This window comes from Cygnus olor, chromosome 4 (assembly GCF_009769625.2).
Source record: "Cygnus olor isolate bCygOlo1 chromosome 4, bCygOlo1.pri.v2, whole genome shotgun sequence".
In the NCBI taxonomy this organism is placed as follows: Eukaryota; Metazoa; Chordata; class Aves; order Anseriformes; family Anatidae; genus Cygnus; species Cygnus olor.
The window spans coordinates 52,005,260-52,030,554 of NC_049172.1; the positions used below are offsets into that span (position 1 = coordinate 52,005,260).

A 25,295-nucleotide genomic window follows, 5' to 3' on the forward strand; every position below is an offset into this window, starting at 1 on the left:
GCCATAGATAATTCTCGGTGTAATGTGTTAGCTGTCAGTAACTTGGATAGTCTGAAATGGAAGCGTAACAGAGCCAGTGATTGTTATCAGAGTGAGAGTTTTGTACATAAGCTAAGAAAATAAATTCATACTCATGACTGCAGCACATTTTGTTAAGCACTACTTTTCTTCTTAAAGTACTGTCGTTGACTTTGTGACACATGAGCTTTTGAAGTCTGGTTTGAGGTATACCATATGCCATGTGAAGAAATGAAGCACAACGGGAAAAACAAAATCCAAGAGAGCCTGTTCTTCGAAGCAGACAGAGCATATATTTTGTAAAGCATGGAGCTAAGACCTCTGTTCAAGGGGATGCTCAGTGGGTATGGGATAGCCAATCCGGATCTATAGTTCAGGACCACTTTTTCCATGCTGCATATGACTTCTTTTGAGAGGTCAAATTTCTTGGAGGAAATCACACTGGTGTCCAGCAGAGAGATGCAGGATACAGATGAAGATCAGTTAATTATTTAAAAAACAGAGTACAAAATTTCTCTTCCTGAAGCAATTTTGAGCAGACATCAAGCACAACTATTAAAAAGGCCAATATTTGACTTATTTTTACATGAAAGAAAGTTAATAGAGATGGGTTATTAACTTTTGGTTTAAAATATTTTTGATATTACATTAAGGCAATCTCACACAGAGAGACACAAATTGAGAGTTTACAGGATTACAAATTGAAAGCTTATTTTCTGCTGCTACTCTCCATTATTCACTGCAAATCACCGTTCCAGTTAGCATTTTTACCACAGAGATAATTTCATAGAATATTAATATATAGTTAAAAGGAAACAAGCACAAAGTAATAGTTAAATCCAGCAAACAGTTGTCAAACTTTGCCTCTAACTTCCTCTCCTTTTCCTCCTCCCCATAATTTCCCAGGGAGCAGATTAAGACTGGAAATTTAAAAGAATATAGATTTTTTTACTGTATACAAAAAAAAAAAAAAAAGCAACACCCAAAACCAGAAAGGTTCTCTCCAACCTTCCTTTCTCACCAATCCCATTAATGCAAACTGTCAGAACATCATTTTTGAATAAATGAAAACTATTTACTCTGCTTTGCATAAAACTAGAGGAGGTCTAGCTTGTGGGAAAGTGGAGCTCTGTGTCAGTTCTCTCCTAGTTTCATCAGATACATTTTTTATTATTGTGATTAGTTTAGGGGAAAAAAAAAAAAAGGAAAGAAAGAAAAAAAAAGTTTTCAATTGTTATTTTCAGATTTGGCCAGAAAGTGTGTTTTCTTGTATGCTATTATTCCTATCGTGCCTTTGCCTCTACCAAATATTAACACAAAACCTCTCTTTCTTTTGCTTCTTTGTGCCTTGTGTTTCATACACTTTTTAAAATGTCACATTTTCCTTTTCACACATCTTTTGATAAAGAGCTGAGAATAGTCATAGAAATATAAAATCCCATCATTGATCTCAATCTGAAAATAATTTTAATTTAGACAGATATGTTGTATCCTATTGGCACAACACTGTCCTGTGTTGTGGTAATCCAAGAAATGCTGCTTTTATTATCTCATAGTCGCATACCCACCGTCTGCTTGCTTTTATGCGTTTAACCAATGCATGTTACACTTCCTATCCTCTGCCCTGATTCTGCAAATGAGGCCTCTGAGTCATTTACACTTCATTTTCCATTCATGCCCCGTAGGTTTTAATCCAGTTGATAGTGTGTACAGAAACAGGTACATTGAGCCCTTCTGAACACAGAATGAAGCTACAGCATCTACATGCTGCACACTAATTATTAACAGCTTCTAGAACAAGGCTGTGTGTAAGCAGCCCAGTTTTCCAGTCTAGTGCTTCCATTCACTCAAAGCTTTCCTAATACTTTTTTTTTATGATATCAATAAATGAAATTATAATTAAAACATGAGCAGATCAACAGTGCCTTTAGATTTTCAGGTGTAATCTCTTAATCCTGTACTAATATTAGACTTTGGTCATTTTTTCAAATCCTCTGTTTAACATGTCTGGGCTACTCCTTAATTTGCCCAAAGATTAGCTTTGGTAAACCAACCTGTGAGTGTTTCACAGTAGTCAGCTGATTTCCTTTTCAATTTGTCTTTTGCATGATTTATTGCTTGCTAAGAGAGCCTAATTAATTTTAATGGACTGCTAGTATGCGTCTATTGGAATATTGACATTTTATCACCAATTAGCCTGTATTCCTTATCTCATTATGCCGTTAGCTGGCATTTTATTACTTTACCTTATAGGATTAGGAAATGCTTCTTCCTTTGTTTTTCAACATACCTGTTTTTAATTAGGGTGTTGAGTTTTTTTATTTGGAAAATAGGAGCTTTATATATTGAAAGTACGCAGGCCATGAAGATGTATGCTTATATACCAGGAAGGTGTAATCATCTTATACATCCTTCTCTCTTTTTCTCCACCTATATTTTTTTCCAAAATGCATCCCCCAAGTTGACAAATTAAGCTCCATATGTAAGTTTGCATTCGAACTAGAATTGCCTTCTTTATTCCAAACCATTCTGCCACAAGAAACGTTGAGTGATTTTTATCTATAGTATCTTGCTAAACTGCAATGCCCAATTTCTTAATTATGAAACACTGCTGCAGGACAGTCCCCTCACTTCTCATCATGAGTATCTTCAGGCATCAGAAGAGTGACTGTGTATGCTACATAATCATAATGCAGCATTAAAAGACATGTGGGGCTGTTATGGGAAGCTTAAGCCTAGGCAGTGGCCTCACAGATACCTCTGTGAGGTATCACAGAGCTGTTGTAGGGTTATTGTCTGGAAAAGAGGTTGTTGGCATTGGGTATAATTGTTCAAAGAAAATTGCTTGCAATTACACATCCTGAACAATCTCCTTGGCCAGTAGCTGAAGTTGCGTCTATTTACTAGTGTTTATTTATCTGTAGAGCTTTCCTTTGCATAATTCAGACTTGAACTACAATCTGAAGATTGCGCAGTATTTCGTTAATAAAGGTCAGAGCATAAAGAAAATCAACACTGAAACGTCTGTTTAGAGTAGTAAAAGTGAGGTTGGGCTACATAAAAATTTGGAAAAGAAACAAATCCAAATGGATTTCTGCAGCAGTCAAAACAGCACAGATATCAATACAATTAGACTATTTTACATAGTCTACATACATTACTGATGTCTTACATACATTACTGATGAAATTGTAGAGAATATGAATCCATAGCAAAAATATTCTGTTATTGGTATGTAGTATTTGGTACATATTGGTAGACTTGTTCACCAAGAATATTATTTATGGACTACATGATTATTTGGCACAACAGTTTGTAAAAAAATACAGGATATCAATTGACAGGCTGTACTGTTGTTTACATTAGAAATATATGGTATTTCAGTGATAGAAGGAACAACTCTGATGTATGATGATGGAACCAAGCAAGAATAATAAAACATTTATTAGTGCTTACTCCTTTAAAACAACACTGATTTATATATATATATATGTATATAAATTTTAATAGATTTGATTAATGGGCTGTGTTGAAAGGTAGCTGAGATACAGGCACATTGTTTTCTTTTGTTGTTTCAGGGGGCTATAACCTCTTCCAGAGTTGCACAGAGAACAGATGAGACTAAGCTTAAGATCTTCTGTCCCCATTCATTAAGATTCACCAGAGGATGTCTGTGCCTGTTAAATTTATACAGCCCTTAATTTTACCCCTGTTCCTCTCCCATGAACAGATACTTAGTTTCATTGGTCAGTGCATATTTTAGTATACTCAGTTGCTGCTGAGACCTTCAAAAGATAGGAATATGTTAAATTTTGCCCCAGAAAGGTACACAGTATAGTTCTTTTCAGAGTAAGTGATAACCACTGCAGATGCATTGAAGAATTGTACAGGTTATTAACATAACCTCAAAAGAGTTACCCTATTGAATTAGAAGAAGGGTTTTCATATGAATTTATGAATTTATTTAATAACCTGTAGTACTAATGATTTGATGTTTACTAGACTTCTAACTGGCCCTATGCGGATTTTAGTGATAAAGAGAAATTAGCTTTATGTTAAAAATACCATTACTCTATAGTGTTTTTAGAATAAAGTAATCTGCTTCATAACGTATGTTATTCTCATGATGATTTAACAACTTGTCTTAGATGCATTAGATGTGGAAGCAACAGCAGCAAAGATGGCAGCATAAACATCATGCTCTACTACGTGCCCTTTGCTAAAGAAGTTAAAGAGAATGTGGGAGGAAGAAACACTGTGTTGAGAGTGCTGAGACTGACAGCCATGAAAGCGATGAAATCTTACGAAATCAACAGCATGCAGAATATGTATTCACCAATTATGATGACAGGGTTTCACTGAAAGGTGGACCCGCTACCATTACACCCAAACCGAGCTGTTAGGGCAGGCTTCTGTTTCCAAGTGATCAAGAGAATCGTGTATAGCTTTAAATAGATAATAAAAGTTAGTTGAATCCAGCAGCTCTTCTAATGCAGCTTCATCTTTTCTCCTATCAGTATAGAGTTTGAACTGTGAAATACTTTTTCGACTCTGTGTTTTTCCCATTATTTTCATCTGACTTCAAAATATTCTGTAGCCTCTTCTTGCCTGGGAAGGCACACAGTCTTGGTCTTAGAGCTTGGCCAAGATCCCCATATTCTCAACATCACACATGTAATACACGTGCTACTGGGAGCTAACAAATTCTCAGAAACACCTATTGGGGAGGGTGTTTTGTTTGTTTGTGAGTAAGATGCAGGATTTTTTAAAAAAATATTTTGTGTATAGCTGACCAGCTTCATTTCTGACAGGGTGGCATGACAGCACGTGTTTCATTTGTTTGTCCTTAAGCTTGGACACTGTGATCTTTTATATAGGCTGAGTAAAGGAAGGGATGTTGCTTCTGCCTCGTACCATCACTGGGTCACTTGGAACGGAAAAGTTGTGCAAATCTGAGAAAAAAATAAATAAATCTGGTAGCCCCCAGCAGAAATGACTCAAGGAAACCCATTTTCTGTTGTGGTTAATTCTCATTTAGTAAAAGCCTTTGAGAATTACCAATAGGAAAATATCTAGGCAAATCCAAAGCTGTAGCTGATCTGGATGCCTCATCATAGATGTGGCTTGAAGACAATTACCATTTTACTGAATTTGCTCCTGTACTATCACACAAGCAACCACATGGAAGGAATCCTGTTAACAAATTTATCAAATTTCAAAACCTTGTTGTTTTGCTTGTTAAAAAGCTACTACTATATTCACAATTGGTTAAAATCAACTTATTTTTGTACCAGCACTGTAATTTCTGTGAAAAGAAAAAGAAAAAGAAAAAGAAAAGAAAAAGAAAAAGAAAAAGAAAAGAAAAGAAAAGAAAAGAAAAGAAAAGAAAAGAAAAGAAAAGAAAAGAAAAGAAAAGAAAAGAAAAGAAAAGAAGAGAAAAGAAGAGAAAAGGAGAGAAAAGAAGAGAGAAAGGAAAGGAAAGGAAAGGAAAGGAAAGGAAAGGAAAGGAAAGGAAAGGAAAGGAAAAGAAAAGAAAAGAAAAGAAAAGAAAAGAAAAGAAAAGAAAAGAAAAGAAAAGAAAAGAAAAGAAAAGAAAAGAAAAGAAAAGAAAAGAAAAGAAAAGAAAAGAAAAGAAAAGAAAAGAAAAGAAAAGAAAAGAAAAGAAGGAAGGAAGGAAGGAAGGAAAGTTAGAAGCTCTTTCTACATCTCCTTTGATTTGAAATTGTCTTTCAAGACTGTGGGAAGCCGTAATTAAATGTGGTATTCTGGATCAGGTCTTCCCTTTAGAGCTGTTCAGTATTTTCTTCTGGGTACGCCTGACTTGTCATGCTCAGGAATTGCATACATCCTACTCTTTAATGTCTGTATTACTTTGTTCAGAGGCACTGTGATCAATTAGCACAACCAATTATTTCCTATCCTTTTGTTTCCAGCTCAGATACTTAGGGAAGAAATTCTTGTTAATAATGTTCAAGATGCCTTTTATACTGATCTATTTCATCCTGTTTTTAACATTTTTGGTCTTCAGCATCAGTTCATTTCTCCAGCTTCCCTTTTAATGGCAGTTCTTGCAGCTTTGCGTCAACAACACATTTTAGCAGCATGCTTCTGTGCAGAGGTCATTACTACAAATACTAAATGAGACACTCATCTCAAGAATGATTCCTAAGGGAAACCACTTGTCACTTTTCTCTAGCTTAACAATTCAATTTTCAGTGCATCTTCACCTCCCATTTAGTCAAAGGTTGCCACCTTTGTATTTGTGTATCCTGTCCTCTTGTCTGGCTTTTTGCAGATCATTGCTGCAAAAGTTTCACAATACTCCTCAAATGAGTGAGAAGTTGTGCTGATGTCTTAGCAAAATATTTATTACTCAGAATTCATCTTTTCATGCAGCTGCAGATTCTATTCCTATCAACGTATTTATAGCACACCCATCACCAAAGTCTAAGAAACCCATGGCAAGCAGAAAAATATGTATATTTACACAAAGCCCACTCAGAGGACTGCTGCACTTAAATGCTGCAAGTTTTTCCTTCTTGTATATAATTTTGCAAAGCAGTTAAGGATTCTTCATGCTTAAATGCCTAAGGAAACTAAGACATTATTAATTCTTGCATAAAACAGCAAGAAAAGTCAATGAAATCTTGGAATATTTAGAGCAGCAACGCTTGTTTATGCAAAGCCATGACACATAAACTCATATTTATTTTACGATCAGTTAAAATAAGTTCATTCAAAGAACATTTTAATAATAACATGAAGGCACAATAAATTGAGTTAAAATGTTTGGGCCTATCTTGTATTCTTAAGCTCCATGACAAAACTGGTTAGTACAATTTTACAGCCCAGAGAATAATGCTGCCACTGTTTTCTGTACAGTTGCAGCTGAGAAACAGTTTTTTCCCCCCTTTCCTTCATGACATTTTCTTTTTGTTTATTAAAAATAGAAAAGGACAGCTGCATACTTAGATTTGCATTAACTTCATAAATTGTTAATCCTGAAAAGACATGCTGCTCACAGAGGGGGTTTAGTTTAATGCTGTGGACTCCCATTCAGTGACTATCACTATTTCTTATGTCTGAAATTGTGCATGTCAGGCAATATTTGCTTCTGTATAAACTGAGCCAATTCTCAGGGTGTCCCTTGATGCAAGTAAGAGCTTTATTTTTGTTTTGGAAAAGAGGGCTCTCACATCAATCTACTTTGTCCTGATATCCAGGCTTGGACAAGGGTTAAGGAATCAAGCTGGCACATACCATATAGTACCTTATACTACCATACACTACCATATACTACTATTTCCAAGCCTCTTTAACTCACTTACTTCCCAGCCATAAGGTTTTCCTTTTATTTTGGCTAAACTGAGATGCTTAATACACTTAGTGAAGCCTTTATTAAAGAAATGTAAAGGAAGAAAACATGACTGGAAATTTTCCAAATTTTTCATTGCTTACATGAGAGATGACAGGAGAGAACCATTCAATCAAATGAATGTTTTGCAAACATCTCTAAGCTATGTTCCAGTTATGAAAAACCTGAAAACCACATAACAAAAAAAAAAAAAAAAAAAAAAAAAAAAAAAAAAAAAAAAGAGGAAGACTTAAGTGTATATGCTGGAACTTAGACAACCCCAAAATTGTCATCCTGAGAAGCCTGACTCAGCTATTGCTTCACTGTGCAATCTATAGCAGAGTTTTCTATTTTCCAGGCTTTTAGCTTTCAATGTCTGTGTTCCTGGACCGCCTACTGAGATTGTTCCACAAGGCAGAAAATAATTCATCATCTAAAAATGATGAATCCTTTCCTAGTAGCTATGCTTTAAAAACATATCTAAATACACAAACAATAAAAATGAACTGCAAGAGCAATACAATGGTTCCAATCCTAGCAGCGCTGTTTGATGATGACTATGAAAGCATTTCTGAGTTTTTTGAAACAGAGAAGTTTCAGAAGGTGTTAAGTTCCTCCAGGTCCAACTATAATATTGCTGAATATAGCACTGTGTCTCTTTTGCATATATTCAGGTTGATGTATGATAATAAATGAGATGTTGTCAGTGAACTCATGTTCTGTTTTAAGTTTGGTGAAAGACCAAAGCACCTCCTTCAGCATAGCTGAAATAAAGTTATATTTACAGTACTGCAAGTCAGATCAGGATCTGATTCATGCTATCAAAAATGCATCCCTATGAATGTGCCAGAACTGAAATTCTCATTACTGAGCAAACAATAGCAGTAGGAAGCAAAGGATATGATGATTGTAAAATAATTGCCTGCCTCCACCTGCTGAGGAAAAAAGTGTCATATTTTATATTATATAATGTCTTACCATTAGTAGCAATGTATTCCTATATCTATATTTTTAGTACTGCATTATCTATGTCTACATTATCCATAGATACTGCATAATCCATAAATACTCTTATTCTAATTACTTTGCCATGCATGTTAAAATAGTCCATATTCTTTGCCCCTTTCTTTGTTTTAGTCTTCCACATAAAGACTTTAAATAGCTTCAGAAATATATAATAAAATAATAATCTGTAGAAATATTGGTTCAGTTGTGTTACAGACTTAGGGAGATATAGGAGGATATATATATATGGTTGTGTTCAGAAAAATCTGCTGAAATATTTTTTCAGTGAAAAATAAGGGTTTCATCAGACGCTAAAACATTTGAGGCACACGGATTTAAATGAATTTATTCCTCCCCTCCCCCCCCCCCAAAAAAAAAAAGAGAGAAAAGAAAAACAGAAAATTTCCAAAGTACTGGAAGTTAATTCAATAATTATTTATTTTTTTATTTATGTGGATTACATCTTTAATATATATATTGTATATATATATCATATATATACATGTAACTTGCTGAAATGACAAAAATTGTCTTAAAACAAGAGACAAAAAAATTAAAAAGCAAAAATCACAAAAACACACATCCTGAGCAAGAGAAAAAGCAAATTTGTTCTAGTCCATCATATACTTAAAAAATGTAAAACCTCCACTATGACTAGGATATTACAAATATATTTTGCCAAGGATCTTTACCCTCATAATCATAATGAGGGGAAAGGAATTTAAGAAGTGTGGAAGAAGTCCTTGTAGAAATAAAGACAGAACTATTTCCTGTTCTGAAACTGGTTCCTCTTTTGTTGTTTTTGTTTTAAATACATTCTCTTTCAAGGGAAACCTCAACATTTTTGTTCTGTTAAAAAAAGTTCCTACCAGTGTTCATCTCACATCTGTGACCTTGTCTGGAATACAGGCAGCTCTGAAGCTCTGCCAATCATGCCTAGTAAGGATAACATGAAAGCTAGCTCTTCAGCATGTAACTTACAATATCTTGTATGAAAAATTCAGGACTCCATATTGACACATTTTTCTTCCTCTTTTCCAAATTTCTTTGCACTTTCTTTAAAAGGAAGTAAGGAACAATGTCATAAACCGTCGACTGATGAGTGAACATCAAAGTCAATTAGAAGCAGCCAGAAGAACCAACGTTAAGATCACTGGATCTTCATTCATCTTTTCCGTTAAGGACAGAGTAGTTGCCTCATGTGTTTAGACTTCATTTACTTTCCTAAATTTGTCAAACCACAGTGATACCATGGAATACCACTCATTAGCAGAGCAGAAACCAAGTAAGAATGAAAAAGGGGGATATCTTCTGTAGTCTCAAGACATAAACCTGTTACTGAGTTTATGATCTTGATTTTACTTTCTCTTTGCCCAAGCTGTACTTTATTGTGTAACCCATCTCAGTGAGATTTCTTCTGGTTTAATATTATGAGTATCCAGTTATCATACAATATTTTCAGCAGTAGATCCTGAAAACATTTTCAGAGGAGACCACCCACATTTAACAGATGGAGAAACTCAGGCACCAAGGCAGGGGCACACTGACGTTCATAATGACATTGAAAAGCAGAAGAAAATAACATTTTCAGACACAAAACCAGTTTGTTCAGTGTAAATGTCTTGCTGCATTTGAAAGCTCAATGTACAGCTGATTAGGAAAGAGATGCTATCATTGGTAAAACTTGGTTAAATGAAGCTAGCATTTGAGGCAATCAGATGAGTAGTATTAAGAGAAACAAGATGTTGGAAGCAAAACATTTTGTACAAAAATCCTGAGGCCAATGAAAGAGAGGAGTATTTTGACCTTTGGTTCCTGTTTGGGGAATAGAGTGAGAAGAAAAGTAACATGTAGGCCTTTCCTTGATTAATCACCACACAGATAGCACTTGGAAGTCTGAGTTACTGAAGTTACATCATACACCCCTGACAGTCCTTATGCAGATAGTCTTTTGCCATCTCTGGAGCGTGACAGAAAAGAAGCACCACCTCAACCTGTTGTGAAAAGCAGGTTTCAGTTTGAGATGCTGTTGGAAACTTCCAAATGCAGAACTACGACTTATTCTAGGCTCTTTTTGTCGCCTGTAAGGCAACAAATGAGTCTTGTATTCTGAAAGACGAAATATTCCCAAACCTTATGGTTATTAGAAGAAAGAAGTGTTTTCATATCAGCTGCCCCTTATCTTCTTCCAGATCTTAATGTTTGTGTGTTTTAGTATATTTGTACAACTAAGATATTATAGCTCTTAGATGAATGCAATGAAGATGCCAATTAATACAAAATGAGATTATATTCATTATGAATGATTACTTGCTAAAATGCATTGAATGCTGCTATTCTAACCCAGTAACTTTTTTGTGATGATACTCCCAACTAATTATTCCATCTGATGGCCAATCCTCTGTTAAGCCTGTCCAAGACAGAAAAATAAAATAAAAATAAAATAGTTTAGACTTAATGAAATTCTAGTAAAACAATTATTGACTTGACATTGGTCACACTGAGGCAGAACTGTTAGTGATAATCAGAGTGAGGTTGTAATTTTCTATGAAATGTTTTTCCTATTAGGTAGGAAAAATGAAAATTATGTTAAAATGAAAATTGCTCAGGTTTGCTTGGCAGATGAAATCTGAAGTAATAACTTTCAATAGTACTTTCAACTGTCCCAAAATGACATTAAATATATTTTTCTTTTCTGCTCTTACTGTTTTTGTTGTTACTACTTTTAATTCAAACATTATTCAAATAATTTACTGGAATTGCTGTAAAATGTATAAATGAATGTGTATCTCTGAAATTCTCATACTTATTCTTGTAGTTTGTCTGTTTTGCCTCTATTAGGGCTAAATTAGATAATTGACTAATATCTATATTTCTGCACTGATAAGACAAGTTTTGTGAATATCTCAAGATATGGTATGTTTCATGAAATCCAAAATTCTAACAATAATGAAAGAAATGATAGTCTTTTGGACTTATTTTGTATTCAATTTGCAGGATAGTGGAAAATCAGTGCATGTTTTATTGTTAGCATTTTTATTATTTAAAAACTTTTCAAATATAGTTAATATTTCAAGAAAGAATGAGCTTAAATAAACACATTTCAGTCTGTGGTGGGCGTAAGTTATTCATGCAACTGTGTTAAGTGATTAAATATCTCAGTTATGCATATTTATTTTGTCTCCTGATGAGATATCTGAAACTTTGGAAATAAGGGGAGAATGAATTCCTCCTACCTATCGTAATCTTGGGTTTCTCTGGGCTGGGAACCAGTGCCATTTTAACTTGGTCAGGGGTGGAAATGTTACATGTAAATACAACCATTGGGCACAACTAGATGTCACCTTGCAGCAAATATTTTTGGTGAGGTATTTAAGCAATAAATAAATATTGCAGGCAAGATCTCTCTGCTTACAAATTCGTGCATTGTGTTGCATCCATAATAAGCTAAATAGAATCAGAAGTGTATATAGTGTTTGCAGGACAGATCTTAAGAGCCTAAAAGTGCTCAGAACAGGTCTGGTGTAATTTAGCTGTTGATTAGTGCTGCAGGAAGAAGGGAGGACTACTTTAGGAAGAGCTACGGTGTTGCAAGAAAGCATTTTAGGAGAGTATTGTAAGAAGTGTTGAGGAAATCATGGAAAAGCTAACCAGGACCAGCAAGTTCCATTGGCCTACATAGCTGCATAACAGAGGGCACAGAAAAATCTTCTGGCAAATGGTATTTTCTACCTTATCAAAATAAATTACATAAAAATGAAAATTACATAAAAATGAAAACTGGTCATATGCACTTTTGTGTATATTAACAGCAACATGTATTTTTAGTCTTAAATGAGCTTGCTTAGAAACATGAATAATTAATTATACTTTTAATAGGTGGTCTTTATTTTCCTCTTCTTCCATCCAAACTTTAAGTACGTAACTGTGGAAAAGAAAACTTTATCTCCTTACAGAGCATCTGCTCTGTGCTGTTAATAAATAAATAAATAAATAAATAATATATATTTTTTAAGTAGTTTATTGTTTTGACCCTTGTTTCTCAGTCCCTACATTAAATTTTTCAGTTTTATGTCAAAGTGGGTTGTTCATCCTCACACTCCAGGCCTTTGATTGACTATCCTCACCTAGCCCCCACATATTTCCTGTTGTAATTTTAACTCATGGCTCCCACCAGACCATGGTGACTTTATCTATTGCTCACATTCATGTCATTGCTGATACTGCTCCTTACTTAAGGAAGAAAATACCTCTTAAATCTGGACTGCTATTGTGTTATTCTCCTTCAAAATCCTCCTTAAAACTCTCTGTTTCTATGCTGCTCATATAAGTCTTGACAAAAGATTAGACAGCTGGAGGTCTGAGACAAGCAGCCTATCATGCTGACCAATACTGCATTTTTTTGGTACTTTCCCATCTGTCTCTTCCCATCTGTTGTTTCTTGTCATGTTCTTAGATTTTAAACTGTTTAGGCGCAAAGGTCATCTATTAATTAATGCTGATGCAGCCTAACTACGTTGTGTACAATGCAGGTGATTAATAGAGCATATAGTCTGCAACTGCAAGAGGAATAAATTTATTATTAACAACAGCCACATCTTCAATAAAGGTAAATCCTTTTTGGGTCTTCATTTTTACTCCTTGTATCTGATTAAATGATAGCATTTAGCTTAGTTCAACATATATAACATCACACTTGTCTTCACGTATTGTCCAAGAATTGCATGACAATTTTTTTTGATGTTTTGAATATTGCTGTTTTGGATTTTTAAATGTGATCAGTGTACTCCTGTCCCTTAAATGCTTTTAATTCTGTGTTGTCGCAAATGTAGTTTGCTCTTCTGCAAATACTCAGGATTTCTGTTAAGAATTTCACATTTTCTTTACTGCACTGCAGTTGTGATCTGTGCTGTTTCACTGTTTCCCAAAGAGAATTCAGTCAGTGAATTCAGTCTTCAGTCTCTGTTTGTGAGTTTATGTGATATAGTCACAATATTTTGGTTGAGTAAGTGTAGTTTCTAGATACAAATCATTTGCAAACTCTTTTTGTTTTTGCACAGGAGAAAATATGTGTCGAGTGAATTCAGTATTCAATAACTTTTATTTTACTTAAATATATACCAGATAAATAAGATTGTTTTTCTGCATGTTTTCACATTTTCTGTAGTTATTAGGGTGAATGCTTTCAATGTTCCATAAGGCTGATCTAGGAATTTGGATCTAAAGATAGTGTGCTATTATCAGCATGTTCTTTACATAGTTTAGGATGCGATGCCTCATTAATTTCATATTATTTTATTTTCCATGTACCAGCCATTAATGATAAAATAGGTGAATGGCACTGTTATTACTGAAATGTTAGTCTGAAATGTACTTCAAAGCTTGTACATAGAAGTAAGAAAGATTTCGTTGACGGTCATCACTGTTACTGAGGAAAAGCTTTCAGCAAACATTTCTGGTCCTTTCACAGCATTCTTGAAGACTGACACATCCCAAGAACCTGCACGGAAAGGCATAAAACTATGCAAATATAATCTGAGTATATTCTGAATTGCCACTCTGTTAGTTCTTCAACTCTTAGGAAAACTTGCTGTGGACTCTTAAACTGTTCATTTCATTCTCTGCTATCTGTCAATAATCAAAATTAAAATACAGACTTGTTCTTAGTGTATATTTCTCATTATTTTGTACTTGCATACTGCCTATAGTGCTATCATTAGTATCATGTAAGCCTGCCAAAATTGCTGATGTCTAAAATATATTTCTTTAATGAGACACTTCTTTCAAGCCAGTGCGTGGTATTTTGGCAACTTTCTACTAGTGTGTTTTATACACATTCTGTAAATTCACATTAACATTAATTTATTTTGCATGCCAGTAGGAAAGAAACCTGTGAAATTGAAAGAGATGGAAGGAAGAAGTGGAGATTACACATTTTATCTAAAGTGATTGACAAAGTAATTGACAGAGCAAAGAAATGTGAGATGATACCAGACAAACTAGAAGTAAAACTGTGGAGGAAAAAGTTTGTTTTATTGTCTGAGATTATGGATTTTGTCTTTTTTTTTTTTTTCTGCCCATGCTGTCCATCACAAGGAGTTCTTACCAATGTAAGGGTTGTGAATGAATTTACATTAAAAGAAAATATCAAAACAAAGATTCCTGAGATCATTGTCTTAATCCCTCTCCTTCAGTCTTGAAATAATTTTTGAGCTTCTGTGGGCGTAGCAGTGTTTTTGGAAGTGACAGAATCCCCAAAGTCCCACTGAAATAAGTTTGTGTTTGGTAGATCTTATTTGAGTGGGTATTTTTTACATTCCAAGTATATTTTTATTGAAAGTAAACTACATGTTGATGAGGACATTATTACTGTACGTGTGTGTAGGAAAAAGACAAGTTATAGTTTCATGTATGTTTCAAGTTGCCATAAGCCTTCTCTGAAAAGTGCAATCCCTTCTCTTGTATTCTTTCCTGTCCCTTTGGTGCCTTTAGTTCTGGCACAAGCATTTGTGTGGCTACACAGGGAGCTGCATCTGACAGCTGAGAAGTTAAAACCAATTTAGGAAAAACAAAATGTGAGTCGTTCAAAAAGGAGTGTTACTTATCTTGGTGGAAAGGGATTCAACTTCGTGTTGCCTAAAGCTCTGAGTAGGGCTTTGCCAAATACAGATCCAGTGGCTAAAAGACTATTTCACAGTTGAGCAGATGCCCAACCAATATCAATATTTACAAAGCAGAAGGCAGCAGCCAGCAATGCAGTTGATGACAGACTGAAATTCCTGATTAGGTTATCCTTAAATATGTTCTTAGAAGAACGGGGAAGGGAGTGAGGAAGGTGAATGGTAAGTTGCCAGAAGTATCTGGCAACCTCAGAGATCCAAGGAAAGCACAGGGATCTAAAAGTCCTTCCCGGCCCAACAGCTGTTTTCTCTGAATGCAGCCTAAGGATACAGGATAGGAAAGAGAATAGTGAGTCTATAAACCCATAGGTTAAACAGTAATCCATAGTTTGTCCTATGAATCCTGGGATTCATGCATCTAGGGTTTGTTTCTGCAATATGAAGATGGAATGATTATCTTTCTTTGTCACTCTGCCCCCATAAAGTTTTTGCAAGTGCATTGTCTACTTCTGATTTTTTTTTTTTTATTTTGTAATTTAAGCCTGTGGTAGAAGTAATTTCAAGAAAATAGTTAAACAGAACAACTTAAAGACATTTGGATCCTTGAAACTGGGATTTTATTATAGTATCTAGACCAGTATCCTGGTGTTGAAAGAACTGAGAAGACACTTTTCCTTTTAGGTTTAAAGAGAGAGTTGGAAGCTTGGGATTTGCATCAAGGAACTCTCTTCCAGTGATCAACGGTAACAAGATAAGCTTTCTGTCAGCACCAGTTAGGGGAAAGAAGCAATGAAGTCTTAAGGGAGTTTATAAGAACTACATGATAAAATGTCCTGTTTTTGATACTGTTCTCCTGACTTCTTTTTGTGGTCAATTGAGAATATCACCCTAGATAAGTCTTATTAAATTTCAGATCCATAAATTAATAATTTGAAGATGATTTCGTATAGTTTAATATTAATTAACTATTTTTTTAAGGAATAGCCCTTTTTTTTTTTTTTTTGAAAACTAATAAACATTTCTCATGGACAGAACAAAAGGTTTTAGCTCTTAACTGCTGGCCACTGAAAAATAATCAAAAAGAGGCAGATAATGTTAGCACATAGAGCTGAGTGCAAACCTACTTGACAGTTAGGAAATGAATGACAAGGATGTTTACCAGAAGTTGCTGAGATATTTCTGAAATACAATTAGTTTTGTCTGTTCACTGTTGCAAGTGAAGGTATGGAAGGTGCCTGATTTTTATGATTTTTTTAAAAATTTATTTTTCATATATATCAATGCACTCATTTTTAAGTTGTCCTTAAGTATCAAAATTATCTTAAGAAAGGTTTCAGATTTGGGTCCAAGAAATGACATTTCTTGGTACATCTTCACAATTTTCAGATTAATACATTTAAAAAGGTTTTGTGGACTCTTCGTTAGTTTTACTGGAATGCAACAAATTGTGTCAGAATTTCATTGACTCTCTCCTATATTTATGTACTGTTTTGCCTACCACAGAACCCAGTCAGAAAACTAATAAATGGAAAGAGTATGGTTTTGTTATTTGTTCAAAACAAGACTAGGTTGAAGTATCTAATGAATTCAAGTTGGGCATCAGAGTGCTTATTGCATATCTTCAGTCATTCCAAATAACAAAGGTAGTTCCCTCTATATAAGTTAATCTCTTTATATTGTGAATAATGTTAATATTTCAAATACAGCTTTACTGGAAGTAAACAAAGAAATTTTCAATAAATAAATGATTTGCTTAACTCATTCTACTATACCCTTTCTAGAAGTTAATTTAACATCAGGTGGTAGTAAATGTGACAGAAAAAAAATATTTTTGTGTTGTGTTTTTTGTTTTGTTTTTGAGACAGAGCAGTTATCACTTACAGGCATGTGGTACTAATCTGAAAGATGAATTGGTTCATTCCCTTCACGTACCACATATCCATTCACACACCACCAAGTTTAACACTATTAAAGGGTAATTTCTCCTGTGAGATCTATGCCCGGTACAGCCAAAATCTCTACACAGTGCCTGTTAAACTTTTCATGGCAGGTAAGGGGATTTAAATAAAATGCTTCATCAAACGTGCAATCACACACATATTCTTCCTGTTGAAATATCCACGTATTCAAACAAAAAATAAACATTGCTAAAAATCCTGATGCTCCGAAACATTAACAATAAGACAGTATCTTTTCACTCCTTCTTTCACCATTAAATTACTTTCCTTCTAAGATCTTCTAAGATTTTTTTTTTTACATTCACACTAGAATGAACACTCTTTTGAAATCAATTTTTTATAACTTATGGTCACAGATTATGTTGTCTCTGACTTGAATGGGGTCAACATTTTAGTCTAAAACATTTTTTTTTAAATGGATGCAGTTTTGGAACCAGATTCACAGATCAGAATCAGCTTGTTAGTGAAGCCAAACCAATCTGCATACCCTGAAAACATGAACTGAAGCTTTGCCAGATCATAGGTCATATTTACAAAACTGTTTTGTTAAGATGTGAGTAACCTAAGTGCTATTCTTCATGTTAACGAAGCTGTGCTGCAATTCACAAGACCTTTCTGTGTCAGTCTCATCTGGAAGCTGACTTGCTTGGCTTTCTTAGGTCACATAAATTTAGGTTCTGCTCCAAGTACCGAAGTTGGTTTTGTCAACAGTATTGGCCTTTTATGCAAGAGTTCAGGGCTTAAAGCATTAATAAATCAAAGCCTCCCAGATAGTAATTCTCTCTTGTGCCTGAGGGAAGTTAACTCACGTCTTCCAAATGTATATATTACCCTGAAGGCACTGGAGTAATTGAAGGTGAAGGGAACTTTCTCTTCAGTTTATCAAAGCTATTCTACTTTGCATTGACTAAAGCCAAGTCTCAGCTGGGTCAAAAAACACACACGTGTGAGCATTTGGCTACCCATAGCAGTTGATCACTCATCTGAAAGGAGAAATAAAAATAGGAAAATCTGAGTTTCAATCCTCCTTCTGAAAACTACTTCACTATTTTATACTAAGCATTCTTTGGATCTGGCTTTTAATCCAAAAACTGGTTTGAAATTTTGTTCCAGAGGAGACACCAGCTGAAAACTGAGTATTTACTTATTTCTTTATCTATTTCTTTATTTATTTGCTTTTAATTATTTTACTTGCTATTTAAAAAAAAAAAAAAAAACAAAAAAAAAAAACAAGCAAACACCACAACATAAATATTTCTTTTCTGGCCATAGAGCAGTTGATTTAGCTTGATTTTGTTGTGCGTTTAAGAGGACAGAGTGCAGTGGTCCTGTTGTAAACTTCTTTGCCATCAGCACTATTCTTCAAAAAGTGTATGTCACAGAAGAGATTTCAATAAGATGATATAACACGAACTTACAGTTGCTAGTTTTAACCTACAACTCTGGTGGTAAGAGGCAAGCTGAATCCATGCTGGTCTCAAGGAATTAGCTGGATTTTCTCCTATCAGTGGAAATATCATTAATATGCCACAGATTATCGTAGAATCATAGAACGGCTTGGGTTGGAAGCAACCTTAAAGACCATCTGGTTCCAACTCTCCTACCATGGGCAGGGATGCCACCTCTAGATCAGGTTGCCCATGACATCATCCAAGCTGGCCTAGAAAACCTCCAGGGATGGGGCATCCACAGCTTCTCTGGGCAACCTGTTCCAGTGCCTCACATCCTCTGAGTGAAGAATTTCCTGCTAACAATCTAACTCTCCCCTCTTTAGTTTAAACCCTTCCCCCTTGTCCTATCATTATCTGCCTGAGCAAAAGTTGCTCTCCATCTTCTTGATAAGCTCCCTTACTGAAAAGGCTGCAGTGAGGTCACCCCGGTGCCTTCCTTTCTTCACGCTGAACATCCCCAGGTCTCTCAACCTTTCTTCACAGGAGAGGTGAAGAAAGATCCATGCCTCTGATCATCTTTATGGCCCACCCTTGGACCCACTGTAAGAGGTCCACATCCTTCGTGTGCTGGGGGCACCAAATCTGGATGCAGTACTCCAAGTGAGGCCTCACAAGGGCAGAGTATGTGCCCTTGTGATTGTAAACCAGATATTGGTGTTAATTATATTATTGAAAATCAGAGTAACAATACAAACCACAAATATATTGGGTTTATAGAGCTATCTTGTTATAGCTTTTTTGAAAAAAAAAAAAATCTTTTTAAAAAATAAAGGTGAAATTAGACAAAAAAAAAAAAAAAACATAATCCTTTATCATAAAAGTAACATACTAAGTACTCAGAAGTCTGTTAATGAAAATGTTCTCACAGTAATCATAACCTGTCATCAAAATTCACAGGTGACTTTTCTCTAAGCTTTCAGGTTATTGCAATACTTTGAATGTTGGTGAAAAGTAATAAAAAAGGAGAGTATACAAGATGGATGAGTCCATCATAATATGGGATTTGATGAGGGGTTTTTGTTGTTGTTGATTTTTACAATAGATTATTAAATACAGTTAATTTTACTTAGACTTTTAAGAATAAAGCATAAAACAATAGGATTTGTTTAATAATGTAATTTGAGAAACTAAGTAGAAGAAAATTTCATTCAGGAGTATTAACAAGGCTGTGTACCAGACTGAAATCCTATGTAGCTACGCAAAATGATGAGAAAAAGTCTTCATGTCATGCAAAATCATATGCAAATCACATACTGCCAATATTCTCATTCATGCAAAAATTATGAATCAAATTGAAAACCATATTGTTGGATTAGATTTTTTTTTATAAATAAAATATAGCATTTGTTCTCTTTGCTATCATGTTTTTGAGCCTTCCAAGATAATCAGTCAGTTTAAGCCTTGTTGTCCTCCTGTTTTCATTTTTGATGAAATCAGTTAAAACATGGAAGGTTTTTTGGATTTTTACATCATTATTTTATTACAATGCTGCAATGTTTTTAAGATGCATTCTCAATAAATATAAAGTATTTGCTAAAATTTTTGTCTTGTAAGACACACCTTCTGATGAGAGGCTAGGGACACTTTGGGTTGTGTACTCTGGAGAAAAGGAGGCTGAGAGGTGACCTCACTGCTCTCTATAAGGAGGGGAAGGGGAGAGGGAGGTATCTGTCTGTTCTCCCTGATAACTGATGACAGGATGCACAGAAACAGCACAAAGATGGGCCAGGGGAGGATATTAGGAAAAGGTTGTGGTTTGTTTTTTTGTTTGTTTTTTGTTTGTTTGTTTTTCAAAAAAAGAGGGATATTAGGAAAAATTTCTTTATTGTGAGGGTGGTCAAACACTGTGACAGGCTTCCTAGCAATGTGGTTGATGCCCCATGCCTGTCAGCATTCAAGAGGCATTTGGATAAATGCCCTTAATAATAATATGCTTTGACTTTTGGTTAGTCCTGAAGTGGTCAAGAGTTGGGCTTGATCTTTGTAGGTTCCTTCCAACTCAATTATCCTATCTATTTATGTATTGAAACTGCCCAGAGAAGTGTTAACTGGGAAATGTTGGGAGAACTGGGCAGCGGAGAGGACAACCAGACATATATGGGTAGAGGCGAATGAGTTGGAGAGGACCAAGATGCAGTGACTCACTTCCAGCTTCCAGTTGGAGAACCAGCAGCAGATAAGAGGTCCTGGAAAGGGCAGGAGAAGGAGGGACAGGGAAGGGTGAAGGCTGGAAGTCAGTGAAGCTTTTTAGTTACATGCACAGTAGAGCAAATATACTTTCTCTGAGTTTCTATTCTATAGACCTATTCTATACTTGTGGAAAATAAATATTTCCAGGTAGACTGATTTGTATGAACATCTTTGGTGATATTTTGGAAGAGCTGAGAAGGTATAGTGGAACCAGCACCCCATCACACAGTCCCAGTCACAAATGAGGGCAATAAGGAGTTGCTTTCTGAAACAGAGAGATATGTAAATTTATCTAATAATCCCTAATTTTGAAAATAAACAAATTTCTTCTCAGGACCCTTGATTGTGTATTTATAAATTCTTTGGGGGTTTAAGCAGATGTAAAATACCGTGAGAAAAACAACTCTAATTCAGCATTACTTTTACTTCTGTTAATAACGCGCTATCGAGAAAGAAGTGCAGGAGCATATAAATAATTCTTTCTGAGGGAGTATCTGTTAATTTTTAAAAGGAGAGGTGTGAGAGAAACCTGTGTATGGATTAAATTCATTGTGAATTTAGGCAATTCAGAGCTGTAAGGTACTGAACGTCAGGGCCCTGGTCCAAATAAACATTTACATACCTGCTAATATCAGGCAGTTGGATAACCTTGTAGCTGTAAAATGGATTTATTTTTTTTTATATTCTTGGAAGTATGTATGTGTGTTTCAATACTTTTTTTGAATTAGATCCTTATTACAGTGCAGGTTTGAGCCCTGGAGAAACAAGGAATAGCAATAAAGAAGTAATAAACCAACTAGACATAATATCTTGATTCACGTGGTTACAGATAAAAAAAAAAAAAAAAAAAAAAGGCCAGGAAAGACAGAGTTGAAGTCTACAGGGTGTTGCTAACACTAAACTAATTTCTCAATCGCAGATTCTGTTGTTATATTTGAAGAAGCTATGATTGTAAACTAGACATTGGTGTTAATTATGTTATTGAAAATCACAGTAACAATACTGAAATCATTATCTGATTAACTGCTCAGTTTTATAATCGCATGCTGCACAGGCAGAGTAATTCCATGATGTCAGCTGACTGTCTGCATTTAGCATATCCATGCAATGGTTTTGAGGTATGAAATGAAGTGCCAGATACAATAGTAGAAGGCAGGCATGTAAATCTATTTAAGAAGGTGAACATGTTTCTGGAAGAGAAAGAGAAGGGAAATTTCTGCAGCTGTGCACTAAATATTTTCTATTAAAGAAGTAGAAAATCACTTGTGATTTCCACTGTGAATAATGTAAGTACAAGCCCTGATGGATTGTTTTCTCTTCTCTTTGGATCTTGATTATTCATGGATTTCTCCAGGTGGACTACAGAAACGTGGCACAGTATCTTGGGATGCTGTCTTAAACAAAAGAAAAGCAGATTGTTGAGTGCTGCTTTGTTAGTTTATTATGTATTTGTTTTGTGTTTTTCTTTGTTTTGTTTTCCCCTGTGTCTCTTATAAAACACTGCCATCTTCTTAGATTCCTTTGAATCATAGAACTGCACTGTCAAAAAGACACTAGAGTGTTTGTATTGCTCCTGCATTCTTTATAATTGTAATTATATTTCTAATTTGTAATTCTGAAAAACAGAATAATAAGTGACTCAAAAATCTCCTTGCAGCTTTGTCCCACTAACTTGGAGTTGGGCTGTCATACCCAGAGTTTTGGTCCAAGCAAAGACAGTAACTGATGCTTGTGGTGTTTGGGTAAACTGTAAGGGTAAGCTAGGTTTGATAAGACATTTAGATGCTGTTTGGACTCTGTCAGGATTCATAGCAGACACACAACTGTCACTGAAATACTGCTCTTCATTTTCATTTAGATGTTTAAACATCTTTGCTCTGATCCGAAGCCTGTTGAACTCTGTACATATTTCTGTGAGCTTTAGATAGTGTCCCAAACTGACATCATGATGTTTATATGATGTCAGCATAACATCATTTCACAGCTGGAGTTTTGAAATAAGTTTTCGGAAATGAAAATACTTGTACAGATTTAGCGACAACCATCTTCACATTCATAATTCTGCTCAAGACTTCAAAGCAAAAATAATATCTGGAGAGAATACAGCCTTGATCCCATTTTCAGTTGCATGAAGCACTGAGCAATTCCTGCTGATAGGCCATCAGCTTGCTCTCTCTGCTGCTACAGAGTGCTTCGTTGCTGATAACTTCATAGCCTCCTTTTCCTTGCCAGCTTGTGCAGTAGGAGATGTACAACCTAATCCTGAATGTGCACTGAGGCAAATCTGGCATAACAACTGACAGTAGGAGGGGAGTGAAATGAGTATATGGCAAAAATAAATAAATAAATAATAATAAAAGCCTAAAGACTGCCAGTACAGAACAATCTCTGTTATTCCAGGATTAATACTCTTTTGGAGACTGGGGTTTCTGCATAGCTGACATCTGTAGGGCATGGTATCAGTAGACTGTTCTGAACAGATAAATTTATTTCAAAAAATAAAAGTAAAATGAAAATAAAAATAAAAAATTAAAAAATCAATGCCCTTGGAATATTTTTCTTTAAGCAAAGGAAAGAGATTGCAAATTGTATGACAGTATTTTCCTAATACTACAAAAACTAATTTTTCATAATAAACTTCTTGGGATGTAGTGGCAAAATACCTCTTTCAAACTTGCCTGCAGGGATTTCTGATGCAGATAATCTGTGAGGATTACATATTTCATTTCCTGGATTCTTCCTAGGCAGGCATTGAATTCTTGCTGAAAACATTTTTAGGTGTGAGGATATTGACAACTGAACACGTATGTAGGACCAGACCTAGAAGTCACATACCACTCTGACATAATTCTTTTGACTAAAAGGAAATGCCTCCATTTTGTCTCAGCTGAGACCCCGCATCATGTTTTTCTAAATGACAGCTGATCAGTTTTCTGTGTAAACCGATGCATTATTTAATACTTTTTCTTTCCTGCCTTGTATTAGGGCCACCACAGAGAACTGTTTCCCCCAAACAAGACCATGAGGACAGGAAGCACGACAAAGTCTTGGACAAGGGTAGTGAAAGTGGGACTTCCTGCAACGAGTTGTCCACCTCAAGTTGTGACAGCCACTCAGAAGCAAGCACTCCTCAAGAAAATGCTTCTAGCACTCAGCAGTCCACAGCTCACCAGCCAAATACTCTGACTTTGGATCGTCCATCTAAGAAGGCCCCAGTGCAGTGGATGCCACCGCCAGACAAACGCAGGAACAGTGAACTCTTTCAAACTCTCATTAGCAAGTCCAGAGAAACAAATCTTTCCAAAAAGAAGGTATGTGAGAAGCTGAGTGTTGAGGAAGAAATGAGAAAATGCATCCAAGATTTTAAAAAAATCCACATTCCAGATTACTTTCCAGAGCGCAAACGTCCCTGGCAGTCTGAACTCTTACAGAAATATGGGTTATAGTACTCAACTCTTTCATTACGTATCTCTGGGGCATTTGATGTTTAATAAGTTGCCACTAACTTACTGATGTCCTCCTCCTGGCCAACTCTGCCACCAGAGCTATTCCTGCTGCTTATTTCCTTCTGTGAACAGTGGATGTTGGATAGTACATGGTTTCTTTAAAAATATATATAAAAAGATAGAAACTTAAAAATACAAAAAAGTGTCTCATCTAAACCACCTCATAATAGCAAAGAAAAATGTGCATGGTGAAGAAAGATGGTTTTCGAACTGTAGTCAGTTGAGCTTCATTATCATTTTGGAATTTATCAAATAAAAATCTCAATCATCAGTTAATGCCTCGTTTTATGTCACAAATAAAAATGACTCAGACTTGCTATGGATGAAGAGAAACAGGGTTGAAAATTTGATTGAACTGGTTTCAGAACTAACTCCCAATGTTCTTTCAATGTTAATGCAATAAAACAAATACCTATTTTGCATGAGCACAATGTTACAAATAAATCACACAAGAACAAGAGGTTGTCTGTTGCTTGGAGAATTATTTGTTTGATACCAAGCCTATAAACGTAAAACGTCTAAGGGATTGAATTTGCTTTGTTCTGGGTCTGTGATTTTTTTGTGTGTACAGTGTTCTGTATGTAAGGATGGTGTAAATATGCCTTATACTGTTTTATTATTGCACCACAACGTTCATCTATTAGTGCTTGTCAGGATTATTTCTGTGAAATGCAAACTTATGACAGATTGTGAAAACTGGTTTGATGGTCTGAAAGTTTCTGTTATGTTAGTCACTAAAATTGGAGAAAAATAAAAAAGACTTTAATGTATTTATTAAAAGAACCATCTGGTAGATTTTCTTGGCTATCGTTATCTCCTCTCTCTTTTTAAGAGACTCAAGCAAATTGTTTTTGTTTTGTTTTGCTTTGTTTAATGTTTTCATAACTACTTTGCTGAAAAAAAAATGAAAAAAAAAAACACACAACACAAAGCCAAACAAAAAACATGTTTCAGGAGTGGGTGAACAATGTTTAGTGCAGTGCCATTTAATCGGAACAACAGTACAGACTCCAGAAGGAAGAGCTATGCTAGGCTGCAGGGGGGAATGAACTAAAACACTGCGTGTTTTCACTAACAGAACTGAAAGCAGTCCAAACTCGACAAGTTCACAAAAATCATCTTAGAAACAGAGGATTTAAAATATCACAGAAAATTTACACATTTACAAAATAAAGTTTTCTGTGAATAGTCTT

General features: G+C 35.2%; 1 protein-coding gene across 1 annotated transcript in view; it reads left to right on the forward strand.

Annotated features, from left to right (window-relative positions):
- KCTD8 (potassium channel tetramerization domain containing 8) overlaps positions 1-24,872 on the forward strand; it is an 88,554-nt gene extending 63,682 nt beyond the window's left edge. The window contains exon 2 of the mRNA XM_040556177.1: positions 23,582-24,872. Within this exon, the coding sequence (XP_040412111.1) occupies positions 23,582-24,042 (461 nt within the window). The 3' untranslated portion in view covers positions 24,043-24,872. The remainder of the gene's footprint in view (positions 1-23,581) is intronic.
- Positions 24,873-25,295: the final 423 nt, after the last annotated feature.